Source organism: Protomyctophum parallelum (genome assembly GCF_964188405.1).
Source record: "Protomyctophum parallelum genome assembly, chromosome: 15".
In the NCBI taxonomy this organism is placed as follows: Eukaryota; Metazoa; Chordata; class Actinopteri; order Myctophiformes; family Myctophidae; genus Protomyctophum; species Protomyctophum parallelum.
This window is the reverse complement of record NC_139710.1, coordinates 4,894,004-4,910,504: the sequence shown is the minus strand read 5'-3', so window position 1 is coordinate 4,910,504 and position 16,501 is coordinate 4,894,004. Positions and strand designations below refer to the sequence as shown.

The following is a 16,501-nucleotide window of genomic DNA, read 5'->3' as shown; positions in this document are numbered from 1 at the left end:
GCTAAGTCAGCTGTCAGACGGAAGAAGGCGTGAGAAGAGGAGCAGGGTCGAGGCGAAACAGAAACACAGCATACATCGCTAAAAAAATGTCAGATTTTTCGGACAAGTTTAGCGCGTACACGATGACGCAGCTCAACGAATTGTTAGAGGACGACGACAAACTCAACAAAATCGTCCAGGAATTGGAAGAGGTAAGCAAGGACGACGCTTTGGTGGGCTAGCTCTGACTTCTCGGTCACTGTTTTTTCTTTCTCTCCCCTCCCGAACCCTTTGTTATGCTTTGCTAACATGCTCCCGGGAAATTATGTCATCCGCCACCCAAGTATAAGTGATAACAATAATTAAAAGAAAATGCGGGGAAGCTAAAACGGGGAAATTGTAAACTATACTTAATTCAATTGGAACGGAGCGCACAGCAACGTTGTTTTTAAGTTAATAACAGTTTCAGACAGTACGGCTGCGACATTGTTGTGTCCAAGTTCACAGGAGAGTACAGAACAGATCCTTAATAAAATAGAAGTGTGTTGCATACTGTTGGTCTTCAGCTTTTTGTTTAAACTATTTAAACTCTAGCAAAGGTTCTCGGTACAGGTCCTGCTCTTGTGCTGTAGGTCTGGAACTTTGTAAACCTTTAAAACGCTGAACTGCAGGTGGTTATTTTTTTTGCACATTAGCCTACTATCAGACGACAGACTATTGCACCTGATAAGTGCCAGTTATTCACACACATGAGGAGATTACTACCTAAGGTCATTAGAATGACTTTGCTGTGTCTTATATTTGGCATGTTAAAAGTATATCCAAAAAAGCTTTCATGGTGAATTTGTTCTTCCGTTTGTTCCCTGCGATGCACCAGCTTCTCCATCCCTTCAGTTAAAAATACCGAATGTTGCTTAATTGTCACTTATCAGCCCTTCTGATCTCAAGTGGTGGAGTGACTGTACTACTCTGCCAGGAAAGCAAAGTCATTCCCTTCAATTTCTGCCATCAATATTAACTGGAAATCCAGATCTCAAAGTAGCAAATAACATTATTGCATTAATTCATTCAGATATCCTTGTCCCTTAACTTCCTGTTTCACTGCACCTGACCATGTTCATATCATATGTTGTCTTGAGCTTCTATTTCTTTTAACCTATCACTTTTGCTTGATTTAAAGGCCAGGCCACACACACAATGCAACTGCCAACTAGTCGCTACAATTTTAAGGACAGTCCACACCAATACAACTCCTTGCAACTGCCATTGGGGGTAATGGTTGCAAGTAGTTGCATGCAATGGTTTAGTTGCAACTAGTTGCATTGGTGCAGTCTGGCCTTAAGGAACAGGACAATAACCATCACCATGTATGTTTTGTTTGGGATTGCTGTTTTACCTTAGCATTCTTCATTACCTGTCCTGTTGTAGTGCTGGTAGTCTAGAGACATTTACTTAAGTTGTTACTGTTTAAATCAATCTACAGTGACTCACTCGTTATGAGAGCATCCGAAACATGCTTAAAATATGGGACCTCAGTCACCTCACCTTATTCTGTACGGTTGTACCTGACAAGATGAGATCCTAAGGATGATTGCAAGGGAATGCGGCAGGTACACACTTAAACATCAATAGAAGTACGACAGAAGTACGACCATGTGGTGGTAATGATTTGCATGAATCCGCTGGTTCCATCAGTGAATCATCAGCTTTGTTTTTTCTCCATGTCCCTGTTGGTGTCTCTTCACGAAGTTCACAGTTTTATTTTCCTTGTGCAAAGGCCTGCAGGCCTGATAGCTGAATCTCTGTACTTGTTGACTTAAGTTAGTCATAAGTTTATAGCAAAGACACACTGGAAGATTGACCAAGCAACGCCTCAATTTGAGGTGGAGCTGGGAAAGCTTTATCATAAAGTACTGCACAGGAACAAAGGTAGTTGGTTTTGTAACTCACAGCAAGTGACATGAGAGAATGCATTTGCAGCTGGAGTGTATTAACCCATTAAGACCTGAGACTAGTTCTACAAAATAAATGCCTTCAAAATCAGTAGTTCTCAAACATTTTTGTGCCAAGGGCTCCCCAAACACATTAAAGATGTTTTTGAAATGTTGGGAAAATAGCAGATGAGCTTGTAAATATGCTATTTTTGAATAGCCAACGCTAAAATCTACCAGATTCTTTCCTGGTTCTAATGGGTTAAAACGTGCACACGTGCCATTTGTCTTTGGCCACCAGCATTTTCTGTTGCCAATTTATTTTCAGCTCCAGCACTGGGAACTAAGACTACTGGTCATTTTCTATTTGATCAGGGAGTTCTCCTTCTGTATCGCCTGCTGTCCCAAGGTCTTAAGTTGTTTCATAACTGATTGGACTCTGACCACATGCACATACAGCAGGCAGTACGTTTACATGCACCCAGGAAACCAGGACTTTCCAGACTACATCGTCACAAAGAGAAACCGTACGTTTATTGGGTGGTGCCACTGCCTGCGCTGTATTTTGCATTCTTTTTTGCTCTACTCAAGCACCTGCCGTCTTAACTGTACAGCAGGAACATGAGGGAGCTCCCTGTGGTATACTCGCTGAAACTTTTACGTGGGACTCGTAGACCCCAGGAAGGCCCATACAATACAGTAACACTCATTAAACCAGTAGTTTTGTCTAAGACCGGACGTCATAGCCATAGATAGTGTGGGTGATGAATCTGAACAACACCAGTGTTTTCATTCAAATGGATGTCATAACTTAGTGCTGTACAGTGTACACTACAGTCACTGTTGACACTATTGTATAATTTTAGGTTGTTGATGTTGTGGCTTGTTGTCTGTGTGTACTGTGTTCATGAGGCAAGTGTGGGTGGCTAAACAGGTCTTAGTTTGATGAACACAACGATTCTGTGGTGGTATGCCATTATCTCCTACCTACAGTATACACACCCTATAACACACTCCTTAAAGGGACATTTCCAACCCTAGAAGAAACTGCAGTCACTCAATGTTAATTGTATTTGTAATAGATAACAGTAGCAGATTTTGAAATTTGCATTGCAATTTGCACCCTATGGCCAGAAAAATTATGAAGTCTGTGTTTGAATAGGGTTTGACTAGATTGCTGAATTCCTACAATGCCCATAATGCTTTAGTGCACTTCCCCTCCTTGTGGAGAGGGGGAGGCTGCGTGGAGGTGTGACTTGTTGTCTTGACAGGTTTTTGGTCATGAACATGGTGTCATGACTAAAATATAAAAAACACACACACAAAACAAAAATAAAGCTAAACTGTACATATATGATAGACAAAGTTAACAAACTTTGAGTAAACATACGCAACACTTTGGCCCTACAGCTGCAACACTTCACAGCGGGGCCCCCAGCAGATAAGGAACATCATGTTTAAGTTCTATTATGGCAGGGGATGCAAACGGTGGACTGGAGTCAGTAAAGATGGGTAATTAATTATCAACCGCTTTTGTTGTACAACAGCTGGACACTTCAGGATATGATGATGCTATACACAGTGATAATAGACCTACTTAGCTGCCTCTCTTGCACAAATGTTGTTTTCTTGTTTTTAATCCAACCCACAAGGGCCTCTTTATTCTATTTTAGTCTAAGCCTATTCTATCATCACAGAGACCCACATCACACAGTGGTATTTTTTAGACCTTTTCCACCTATTCCATTCAGAATATTTAATTTTACGTATAAATGAAGTCACAGAAGATTTGGTTATATTATGTTTTCAGTGCCTTTTGAATAGATTGCTGTACTTTTTCCCCCCAGTGACTCACCTCATTTTCCCAGTACGATACAGTATGCCTACATTAGATTAGGTATATTGTGTTAATTTGTATTAATTAACACAATGTCAACAGTTAGGGCATTCGTTGTCTTGTTAAAAGGCTTATGAATGCACACATTGGCTGATAGTGCTACATGCATGAAATTGAAAATAAACCTACATTACAGTGTTCAGATGTTCCAGAAACTAGGGAGGTCTGGGGAAACATCAGGGAATCATATTCCATTTATATTATATTGTTGCCGTCGGGCAGAACCCTTCTATCTCCATTTTTCAACAGTTTTTGTTCTTGTAAATGAATAGCCTTGTTGCACAAAAGTGATGAAAATAGCAGATTTACTAGCTTTGGCTATTTCTGAACATTTTGCGAAGTGAAAATGGTTAAGTCTATGTGGGTTTTACAAATATTTACGAATTACAAGTTTAACAAAGCTTGTTGCTAAATAACTGAATTGTCATGGAGGTTATTTTATCCATATCCTGAAAAGTAACGGTTTTGATTGAACATACAATGTTTCTACCGAACGGCAACAATATAACAGATGGAGCAAAAACATATTTTTAAAGGAGAATCTTAACATGATGTCGTTTCAAAGCACTATGCTTTTTTCCTTCTATAACTTTAGCCACTTAAACAAGGATCATAGCTCAGATAAAGGGCCCCAGCTTTCTATACTCTCACAGGCAGCTGTCATTGGGTTGGCCAGTATTGTTAATTAATATACTTTTAGATGAGGAAACATCCTGAAGAGGTACAGCTTCCTCTGAGCCTACATCACTCTGGCTCGGGCAGTTTAGGGTTGCAGTGAGTTACCACAAACTTCTTCCATGAATTTCTGAGTCTGTTGCATAACCCTTTTTTGCATAATTCGCAAAGAAAGGCCAGTTACACTCAGATGCTGCTGAAGGTGGGATTTGAAGAATGGCAGTAATGGGGAATAAAACGTTAGAGCCACTCCAAATGGATGCTGCTGTGATGTGATTATAGTAGATTCTATGATTTTATTCCTTTTGTCTGGTTCTGTAATGTGTTTCAGGCCTCCTCCATATCGGAGGCCTAAAACACATATTGGCCTATTTCTTTTATTATAAGATCGCCGCCGTCAAGCGGCCAGAAGTTGGGTTGCAGCTGACACGAGGAAGCTCCGGGGGAAATGGTGTGTAACTTTTCACATTTGTAACAGCCCCGAAGTGAAAACCGCTTCCCAAACAGTGTGTCGGGACCCATGTTTGGGTCGCAGATCGATTTCTATGGGTCGCGAGTAAATATCCCCCAAAAGTATTATTTCAAAATATAAGAAAATCATCAATTAAAACAAATCTAACATTTTTCACACGCAACCTTGCCCCACGCATCTGCCTTGTTGACGGCAGACTGCTGGGCGAACGCTGGCGTTTTGGCATGGGGGGTCAGATCAACATGGAATGAATTCTGTACTGGCCACATAAGGAGCATATCTTTCTTGAGTGTACAGGGTTTGATGAGGTCAGATCAACATTTGGAATGTCAGAACAGGTCACCTCCATACAGTATATGGAGTGTGGTAAGAGTGGTAGTGGGGACATTCTCTTGAGGGTACAGGGTTTGATGAGGGCCCAGGTGAGGCCGGGCCTTAATTTTCCTTAGGTGGTCTTTACACGAGAATGGTGTTCATAGAAAACGGCAAAATAAAGTATCGTTTGCTGTGGTCCCTTTTAGACGAGAACGGTGTTTTCAGGAGGTGAAAACGCAACGAATGAAACCACCTCCCAGAGTGGAAATCTTTGAGAACGCCGTTTTATCCCTTCTCCGTGTAAACGGGCAAAACGGTGAATCTGCAAAACTTATGACATCATGGCTCATGTTGGCTCACAGTGTTTATATATATATGTTTATTACATTAATGCAGAGCCATCTATGATATAATGGAGTTCCTGAACAAGCCTCCCTCCTCGCCTACAAAGCGCTGCTCATCAGCGATGATGAATGTAAAACCATGATGTAAATAAAAAGCTTTGTGATAGGCGGCAGCCACGGCGGAAGCGTTTATGTAGCCTAATGTATTATAAAATAATATATAACCATCCCGTGGCGCGCTCTGCCTGCATGCCCTTGGTTGCGTGAAGGGGTTCTTCTTCTTGTACGTGGGTGACTGGTCCATTTGACAGCCCGTTACTGCCACCTAGCGACATTATAGCGTTTTCATAAAGTGTGCATTATCGTGTAAAGGGTCAATAAAAAATGAGAACGCAACGGGACTTTGACGTTTTATCTGGAGATGGTCTCCGTCTAAAAGAGGCATTCATTTTCGGCTGCTGGGCACGGCTGCACTAATAACTTTGGGGCAGGCCCGTCTAGAGTTTGAAATTACAATGGACTAAGTCAAAAGGGAGACATCGAAGAAGAAGGATGGATGGGGAAGGGTCAGGTTCTGACATATATCCATATATGGAGATTTAAGGGTTTGAGGTCAGATGTAGTGTTGTTGCTGTTGGCCAATAATTTACTATGACATCAGGGTCTCCACTTCTCCATCCCTGATGTCACGTGACCCGGGCACCAGGAAATGCACGATTCCATAGTTAACTGCGACCTTCGGTCACGATAAAATATATATCTACGAGCTCACAATGCTTTCAGATCTGCTATTTTCACTAGTTTGGGTTTTGAACTGAAACCACTGGTATAGAGGCCCCATAATTAATATGTAGTTCCAATATGGGTATGATAAGGATTTTGCATTCATGATGATATGCTGTTTTTTATTACCAGCGAATGGTATGGAGTATCAAGACCCTGTTTTATTGTCATGAGACAGTACAATCAAAATGGCAAAACTGTAGGCGGTTCTACAGCAACTTGGTCAAGGGCTGTGGCAACACAACACAATAGTTGGGATACATCTTCTGTTCACACGTCTCAAGAGTCAATCACACCAAGCCTGTACACTGTGTTTTTAGATGGAAGAGGTCCAGCAGACCAAGGAAATGACTCTGGCTAGCAACCGGAACCTGGCTGAAGAGAACCTGGCCCTGCAGCCCAGACTCGAACATAAGAAGGACAAACTCACCAAGTGCTACGGCTGTCTGCAAGAGAGATTTGAGGCCTACCAGCTCCGCAAGTCCACCCTAGGTATGTACCCAATGAACATTTCAACTTTAAGTATTATGCAGGCAAAACATTCAGGAGTGAGTGGATAATAAATAATTAAATTAATAGGTTGTCTTGGTGCGCTTCCATTAAATTCTAGATGCAAAGCTAATTGTAATGTTGTATACATTTCAATCAGACTAATTGCCAGTGTCTCCATAGAAAATGCCTTACAAAACAATATTTGGAAAATGTCAAAATGACAAACCACCATGTAAACACACACATAATTGGACAAACTTTACACATTTCTTTCAACCTCCTAGGTCTTTGTTAAACGATTGAACAAGGTCAGAACATATCCCCCCTCCCTATATTCTGCACATTCCCCAGTGGTAAAGGAGTTTTACCTGTATTTATTGCTAACTTTATTTTGTATAAAGTGTTTGTAGCTATTGCCAACTTTATTTGTATTTTTTTATTACATCCAGTATTATCACTATTATTATCTTTTATGTTGTATGTTGTGCTTGGAACAGTTTGTCGTGTCTTTTGTTGTCATCTCAAAGAGCCACAGCTGTTCACATAACGCTGCACTCTACGTCACCTAATATAACGATACTATTATTACAAGGCAAATTCCTCTTCCATTTGGTGGAATACAACTCGGATTATCTGTCAGTAGTTCACCAGACATCAAAAGGCCAACAGTGACACGCTGTCTGTGCTTTTGAAATGTTTCATTCTGTCATGGGATACTGCTGTTATGCAATAACTTCCCTCTGTCATTTGTTTGCTCCTCCACTGTGTGACACACATCCAACCCAACCTGTTTCTCCAGTTCCCTGGTTTCCCGTTATAAGCTGTAGTCATAGTGATGGAGGCGCTGGGTCGTGTTTCTGCAGGAAGACAGTCCCTATAACTGATCTCTGATAGTCTGTGTTAAACAGATTCCAGAATTAAATTTCCTCTGAAGTACAGTACTGCTCATAAGAAAACGGAGAGGTCTAGGTTACAGTGAAATAAGAAATGCCCATGTCCTCAGAGACAATGTTGCAGTTAAGACACCCCACTTTAACCCCTATTCTTTTGGAAATGCCTGGCAGAGCAACAAAACAAGTAGAAAGGGCAGGGTACTGTCCATACTCTATTCTTCATATAGGGAGGATGCTCATGTTGTAGTGATGTTGGTGATTTATTCAGCTTGGACCACAGAAAAGCAGGGCCAGAGAGGCTGTTGTTTTACCATTTACTTGCATAGCTCTGTAGTGTTCTATCTACAGCATTCCCTAGCATGTATGAGTAAGATGAAGCACCGGTGACACTTATGAGTTTGGTTGACGCAGTGGTTGCCAAGCAGCCAATTCAAAATAGCATTCAAACAATCTGCCATTGTTTGTCATGGCTCCAGCTACCGGACTTATGAAGTTGTTGATGGCTTTTGTCAAATATAGGTTACCCAGTTTGAGACACACACACACACACACACACACACACACACACACACACACACACACCCTGCTCACTGTCCTAGTTGTGAATTTGCTGTGAGCAGAGTGTGGCTGGCAGATGACAGACACAACTGTTCACTTCATCTCAACCATTTGAACCAGTATGAAAAGCCTGGGCCACTCAACTTAGATTCCTTCACATTCATATGTTATTAATATTATTCATTATTCTTTTGGAGTACAACACAGTAGATGCCTATTCAGTTTTGTGGCCTGTTAAAATGTGTTCATATTACATTCATGTGCATAGCCAAGTTGTAAAGACATCCTGTACTGAAAGCTGGTTATGAGCCAATAAAGGCTCTTTGAAAGACTCTCATACACTACAGTATGCCAGTCCCCGGCAATGAATAGTCCATGCATCATAGTAACTTCTCTCACAGTCTGAAGTTGTGGAGGCTGGGGGTGGCAGGGCAGACAGTGCCCCACCCCCCACCATAACCAGGCATCAACCATCCTGCCCCCAAAGACTGTACCCACACTGGGTCATTGTACTACCAGGGCAGGCGAGGGTGAAACAACGGTGTCCGGTGGGAGGGAGAGGGGGGTGACTGGCCTAGAGAAGAGGGAGAGAAAAGAATTGAGAAAACAAGGCAAAGGCAATCCAACACAGATGGAGAGAGCAATAAGACATCACACAGACAAAGAGTGAAAGGCAGTCGGAGACAGAACATTGGAGAGATTGCTGGAGAGAAATGCCATTATGGAGGCCAAATCTCCCCTCTCCTCAGTCGAGCATGACGTAGATTAATTTACTAAATGGCCATCTCATGATGGGCTGGGAGTCTGGGACTTTATTCTCTTTGCTTTGAGCCACAGAATCACTGCTCTGTGTGGAGAAGGGCGGCTGCTGATTTGCTTGTAGAGGCTTGTCTTGTTATTTGTTACAGCCTTATGGAAGAGTGTGTGTGAGAGAGACATATACAATATGGACTTGCAGAGAAATTTACCCTGGAAAGAGGCATTATGCCAAAAGTAGAGTCTCGGGCCATTTGTAGGTCCATTCAATTTACAATCAGTAATGTTTGGCACTATGAAAGTCCAGCACTGAGACCTCTGGTTAATGTCGTCCTGATGATTGATTTGAATATACAACAAGGCTCCAGTAGTGGCTGGTAATCTGCCAAGAGCCCACAGCCTATGTACAATAGGGATGTGTAAATGTGTCCAAAATGAAAATCGATTTGTATAATTCAATATTAACGATTAATCGATTAATCGTTTTTTTTGGGGGGGGGGGATTTTTTTTTAACTTTTTTTTTTTTTTTTTTTTTTTTTTTAATGAACCCTACAAATAAAAAAAATCTTCCCCCCAAGGGGTACCTAAGTCAAAAAAGTTTGGGAGCCCCTGATGTAGTTGATTAACAATAATTGTAACTCTTGAGAGTTAATAAGGGTCCATTTGGTTACTAACTCCATCTTTTAAATGGGACCACTGGTGGTCCCTGGACCACTGTTGATCCAATTGATCACCATAGCAACCCCAGCCTAGGCCTGATTAGGTAAATTCCCAACACCTGCTAAATCCTCCAAACCTGTATATTGATTGGAATCAATCTCCACTCACACTCCTCTCATGCAGCTACACAGACACATCCCAGGCACACTTTGGTAGGCCTATAGCCCTGTCCTGTTTGGATGACAATATTGCCTTTCCAACAGATTTTCATAAAAAAAAAAAAAAAAAAAAAAAAAAACGATTATCGATTATTAATTTTCATAATCGATTTCGGGTCCTATCAACGAGAATCGATTAATCGATTAATCGGACCCATCCCTAATGTACAATAGATGTCTTCGCCAGGCCAACGTGTCTTATGTGGACAGCTAATCTTGTCACACCGCTGGACTAGTGTTGGGTCATTTGCAAGTCATTAGTTTGAAGTGATTCGATTTTTTTGGTGAGCAGGAACGAACTCAGTCCCTCCTCAAAGTTATCATTCTTCGCATAGTTCATTTGTGTGGAAAGACAGGTGACGCAAGGTTCAGTCTGTTGCAAAATGCTACATTTTGACGGGCTGAAGAGAGACGTTCGTCATTGGACTGAACTACATGATGGCGGAACTTGAAGCACTGAACTGTGAACAGATTCTTTGGAACTTCTCATTTTAGTGCACAGGAAAGAAATGAATGATAGTTGCCATCACTACACTAGGACCAATTAGCTGTTCGCTAAGTCCCACCCAAGCCCGTTCTTGGCCAATACTATGTTAGCGACGGTTACTAGGTAAGGATCCTGGTCACACTTTCAATGCTGGTCAAAATGGTTAAGCAGCGTTAATACATATATTTGCTGTAGCATGTGTGGACCTCAGAAAGAGTTTGTTTGTTTCCTTACCTTGTTGTGAGCAAACTAGTCCATTCCATGAATTCGCTCCGTTGTGCAGTTTAATAGTAAATATTAGAAATAAAAATAGGCTCTCATTGACTTCCATTGCCAAACAGCCAAACATTGCCAAACAGCTCTCAAAGTCACTCTTTTAGCACATAAGCGAACACAACAAAAGCTGATTCTGACCATTTGTTATCAAGAGCTATCTCTAACACGACACAGGGCGGCTTTGGGTTGAGTTGTTAAATTCCGTTTGAACGCACAGATCGGATCTGGTCACTTGCAAACGGTAGTGTGCATGGTCGGGCCAAAGAAATCTGATTTGAGAAACAAAATCAGATTTTAATCAGATTTGACTTGATATGACTGCAGTCTAAATCGGCCTTGGTCCAATCAACATCAGTCACGTTCCCTACCAAGATGTTCTCACTTCTCAACTCTGTCCTCTCCCTCTGCCTCTCCTGTCCCCCATCTCTCTCTTTTTTGCGTGTGCCCATTGCTGCTTAGGAATACAAAACCAAATACAGACACACACGTTCCACACCCCCACAGGGAGTGCAGTGCCCGGTATCGAGCCACAAAAGGCTCTGCTCAGACTCTGCCAGTGGGCCTAATCAGCCTAAGGCCCCTCACCTGTGCAATTCCCAGCCTCTGCCAATTGATTGCCATGGCAACCCCACACCTGCAAATTGAGTACTTAACCACTACACTTTTCACAGTCAGTTTGCACTCTTCGGGCACATGCAGACAAACAGATACAGAGATCTCCATATACAGTATCGGTACAAAAGGGACACAGACAAATAGTTAAAACGGGTGCTATGACAAGTTGACAACGGGTATTATTAGGTTCCCAAGTTGCATCGTTCTCAAGTAGGCCGGTGGCCGACGGGCACGTACAGGTCTAGTTGACTCAATGGGGCCTCACAAGCACACGGTAAACACACATTTACGACTATAATGAAACATGAAATCAGTTATTTTTGGCAAGTGATTATAAAGTAAAGGTTTGACTTAAACCGATTTTACGTTAGTCTGTCTGTTTCTTTAAAGTAAAACAAGTTAATTTCTATTCCATTACTACTGACTACATATGGGGGGGGGGGAAAGGATCACTATTCTGTGACTACTGTCTGTGCACTGTTGAAGAGTAGTGACCTTTTTTCTTTTAGATGAATTAATTCTGTTCTGAGAGCAGATACTATACCTTAACTACTATGCCAGCAATGGCAACTGTACAGACAAACTAGCTTTGCATCATCAAGTAATGCACAGATACCAACACTTGTACTAAGTTTTTATTTTTTGAAAAATAGACCTAGGGGCTTGTTTCCATTGTGGTCCTGAAAGTAGGATTAGATACTTCGTAATTTAGGCCGTTATAAAATGTGTATACATTTTCTGTCTTGTCCCTTCACAGACCACAAGTCAGGAAACACTTCCCTGGATATTCTACTGGCTCTACTGCAGGCAGAGGGAGCCAAAATAGAAGAAGAGACAGAGGTAAGAACTGTTCTGCCATCTTCCACTGCACGTCACATGTCGCATCAGTAAGCCCATACCTGACTGAAATGTGGTTTATGTATTACAGAGGCCTGCATTATTCACAGCGTGTTAGAGCTTCCTTGTTGTTCCTTCCATGTTGACTTTGAGTAAACATATCTGAGTCATCTGATGAACAGAATCTAAGATTCGCTTCCAAAGTCTGTCTGTCCGTCCTAACCTTGTTAACGTGATATCAATCGTCCACTTGGACTCAGAGATGAAATGATTACAAGTAGGTGGTCAAAGGGCAAGGTCACATTTGACATTTGTATTCTTCTCTACACAATGTATATACAAATTATGATTCTGGACAGACAACAATGTAAACATCAACTCTTTGGCAGAAGCATACAACTGCGAAGCGGTACTTCTGTAAATGTATTTAAACAATTGCTTCCTTTATTTGTTTCTAAATCCTTTTCCACCCTATCTCTGTCCACAGAACATGGCAGACTCCTTCCTTGATGGTGATGTGACCCTGGACACGTTCATTGATGCCTACCAGAGCAATAGGAATCTGGCCCACTTGCGGCGGGTGAAGATTGAAAAGCTGCAGGAGATGGTGCTAAAAGGCCAGCGGCTCCCCCAGGCCCCTCCCTCTAGCAGTGCCCGCCCGCAGGACGCAATCTCCCGGCCTTTACCCCTCCTCCCGGAGATATCCGGTGGTGGCAATTCTCCCATCCCTCATCCCCGGAGGAAACCCCCGCTTCCTCCATCGCAGCCTGTCCCAAGCCCACCTCCATTTACTACAACTTCAGCGTCGGAGCCCCAGCCTCCAATCTTTTACGCGGCTACTCCTTACCCACCAATCCCTCCCAGAGCAGGACAGCAGTTCCCCAACGTCAGTTCTGGCTATCCCAATCCATTCCTGTCTCAGTACCCCCCTGCTCTGCCACAAAGGCCCCCGCCACGCATAGCTCCACAGCCTGGCTTTATCATGCAGTAAAAAGAAACGGGTGGCTGTTCAGAGGAGGCAGCGTGTATCGTGGACTCTTGAGACCCACCAGAACACCTCTGGAACTCCTGGATACTATCATCCACGTGTGAGCTTTTCAAAGGAATATGGCACGTCACGCAATACACAAGAGAGCCCGACGTTTAACACCGGCTGGTCTGGTCATGTTCAGTGAAACAGATCAGATCTCTCTGGATTCTTGTTCCTTATTTCTTGCCACAAAATACTCCATCTTCTAACATAAGGACCTGACTTCGACCCAGTCTGACTCTGCTGGCCTGAATCCCTTTGGTGGAAGGGGCTAACAATAGGCTGTAGTGAACCAGGTGTCCGTCAATGGAACACTGGCCTGGGACTTGGCATCTCACACTAGATTAACTTCTTAGCACTTTCTTTTGTCATTGGGCAGCGCCCTTGGCTGTGCATGCCCCTCAATATCAGTCTATCATCTCCCTCTTTACACCAGTACAATACATGCTCCTGTGACTATGCTGTCAAATGAAGACTTCAGTCCTTCAAAAGAGTTGAATTTTATTTTTCCAGTTGGAGCTTAGTAACTGACTGGTAAAATATATGCAAACAAAGAGACCTAAATTACTGTGCAGTTTTGATTGAGTTTTGAACAAATATCATCTCCCAGATTATGTTGTGGCAAAACTGCATCTGTGGTGTTTTTTCTTTGTTTTGTGACAGGGGGGTCCAAAAGGTACATAGAAATATTTAAAATTAAATTACAATAGTGTACTAATGGGGTTATATTAATGCTTTTCCAGGATAGACTGATTAACATTGTTCTGTGTACACGAAGGCTTTTGAAAGAGCATCTCCTCTATTGGACGAGTTAAAGAGTGTGCAGTTTTGCCTCATTCAAGAGGACCAAACATTGCTCCTGGTCCTTATCTCAAGGCAGATATGGAAGAAGAAAGCACAGCTTGGGTGTTGAAGGAGGGGGGAGTGGTGTAGAAGCACTCCAATAAATACGCAACAGAAGAACAGGCCTTAAGGTTGAGTTATACTTGCTTGCGCACCATGTCGCTCACAGAAAATACCAGATCTACAAGGCCACAATGCGTCATAGTGTGATGTGTGATATAGTAGATCTTCTATTTTCTGTGCTTGATACTGGCGCATAACTAAGTATATACCATCCGTCAGAGCCTTGCCTAAAAATGAAGGATCTTTGATGTATAGCCATATACTCTAGTACATGTATTCTGTGTTGTTTTGTCACAGGTTCCTGTTGTAATGCAAACACTCCTTTTATGATGTCCATTGTCTTGAACGTCGAACTGGGATATACCGGTATTTATGCCAACAAATCTCTTTGAACAAGCTTTTACCTTTCCTATCATAATGGCTCTGCACCAAAGACTTTCCAATGTCACTTATTTTCTGCCATAATCCCTTTTATAAAATACAAGTGTGACATTTGATTAGACTTTATTTTCCCATCATATCGGCTTGTGAAGTAGATATTGTTTGTAACATATTGATGGGCCCCACATTAGTAATGTGGAGCTAATAATCTTCATATTAAGCCACCATAAAAGTGGAACAGGCTGGTATTCCTATTCAATAGCGTTTGTAAACTATACATGATGCCAGTCAAATCTCACAAAAATAGTAAAGTGTCTCTTAGATTGGGTGGTTCTAGTTTAAATCTGACTGGTGCGATATGGGGGAAAAGATCACTATTCTGTGACTACTGTCTGCACTGTTGAAGAGCCATGAAACTACACTTGAAACTGAAGTTGATCACACTGTCGTGGACAGGAATCCTGACTATAATCCAGGTCTCTCTGTTCATGTGTATACAGCACGCTGACTTGATCTGATGGCTCTGGAGACCACCCCCCCAGCTCCCGCAAACTAATGCCCTTCCCTCCACACCACCCAGATTGAGGACACTCCAATCCCTCATACACCCACATTCCCTCCTGGCAGTAACTCAACATTAGGTCTTTTCCCTTCCCACAGCAGTTGATTTGACAAGATGCCAGAAGTTATAAAAAGCTTTTGAAGTTCGACTTTTCTCATGTCCTGAAAGCCTGGATTTGCATTTGGCTGGAAGCCAGAGTTGAGTGCTGCTGTAGAACATATGTGCCAGTTAGATGTCAGGATGTATGCCTACTGGTGCTTGTGGTTTTCTTCCATTCTTGTCGTAAGAGAACCACAGACTGAGCAAAGACTGCTTTGTTGGCAAGTAAATAAATAAATATATACAAGCCTGCATAAGTAAAAATGATCCATGTCAATAAACCAGCATTTCTAACAACTAACACTTATTGTGTGCATGGCCTTTGCTCTCAATGTTAAATTTGGAGATACCCCTTCAACACTTGTTTAGGTTTTGAGCTGAACCTAGGTCGAACCTCTGTATTCCTGGTTTTATATGTGGTTGGTGAAATTTTCAGTGTAATGTAGGAATTTACATATAATGAATGTTTAAGTGGAGTTAAGGCTATTTTCAAAATTCAATAAATAAAACCTACGTTTTTGTAGTTTTATTTTCTCTTTTCCTCCTTTTATTGAGGGCACCTTCAGATGGCTGATGTATGACTTTTTACATCTATGGCGACAAGCTTTCTTAAAAGGATCCCTGGCTAATAAGACAAATACATTCAAACATTATACTTGCACTCTATGACTAAAATAAAATCACCTTAAATATTTTATTTCTTTCATAAATGGAGAATCTTTCACTCAATAGGAGCTGCTCCTATCGCAAGTTGATATGTCCATGTGTGGTCTAGTCCTATGGAAGATATGGAATGCACGTGCTAGTAAAAAGTATTTAAAATATTGCTTTGATGCTCATATTAACCTTAGTAGTAGGTATTACGTTTGAGTGGTGCAACATATTGAGTTCCTATTGAGTGAAAGATTCTCTATTTATGAAATGAGTACAAATATTTAATTATTTTATTTTAGTTATAGAGGGCAAGTATAATGTTTGTCTTTTATAGCCAGGGATCCTTTTATTGTGATACAAGAGAGGCACCTAGTGGTCGTGGGGTGTTATGTACAGTGATTTAAGTATTGCTTGTTATGTTGTAAACTAAAACCTACCCCACAAAAAGCAACAAGTGGATTTATTTCCTTCATGTGCAGACATTTGCGGAGAAGCAGGCAATTGCATCAAGTTGCTATCACATCTGATGAGAAGGTGGCTTTGCATTGCAAGCAACGCGACTCCGCGAGTACATACCATAAATCCATACAAACGAGTGTTATGTTGAATGCACCCCAAATCATCTACACGTGTTACGTTTCCATAGCTACGTCACATCGGCTCCACCATGTTGTAGGAAA

General features: G+C 41.8%; 1 protein-coding gene across 1 annotated transcript; it reads left to right on the top strand.

The window, feature by feature from the left end:
• Window positions 1-25: 25 nt before the first annotated feature.
• vps37ba (VPS37B subunit of ESCRT-I a) lies at window positions 26-15,696 on the top strand. The gene is made up of 4 exons (XM_083783951.1): window positions 26-191; window positions 6,717-6,888; window positions 12,110-12,192; window positions 12,677-15,696. Exons 1-4 carry the CDS (start codon window positions 87-89, stop codon window positions 13,178-13,180), a joined length of 864 nt encoding a protein of 287 aa, XP_083640077.1. The 5' UTR covers window positions 26-86; the 3' UTR covers window positions 13,181-15,696.
• Window positions 15,697-16,501: the final 805 nt, after the last annotated feature.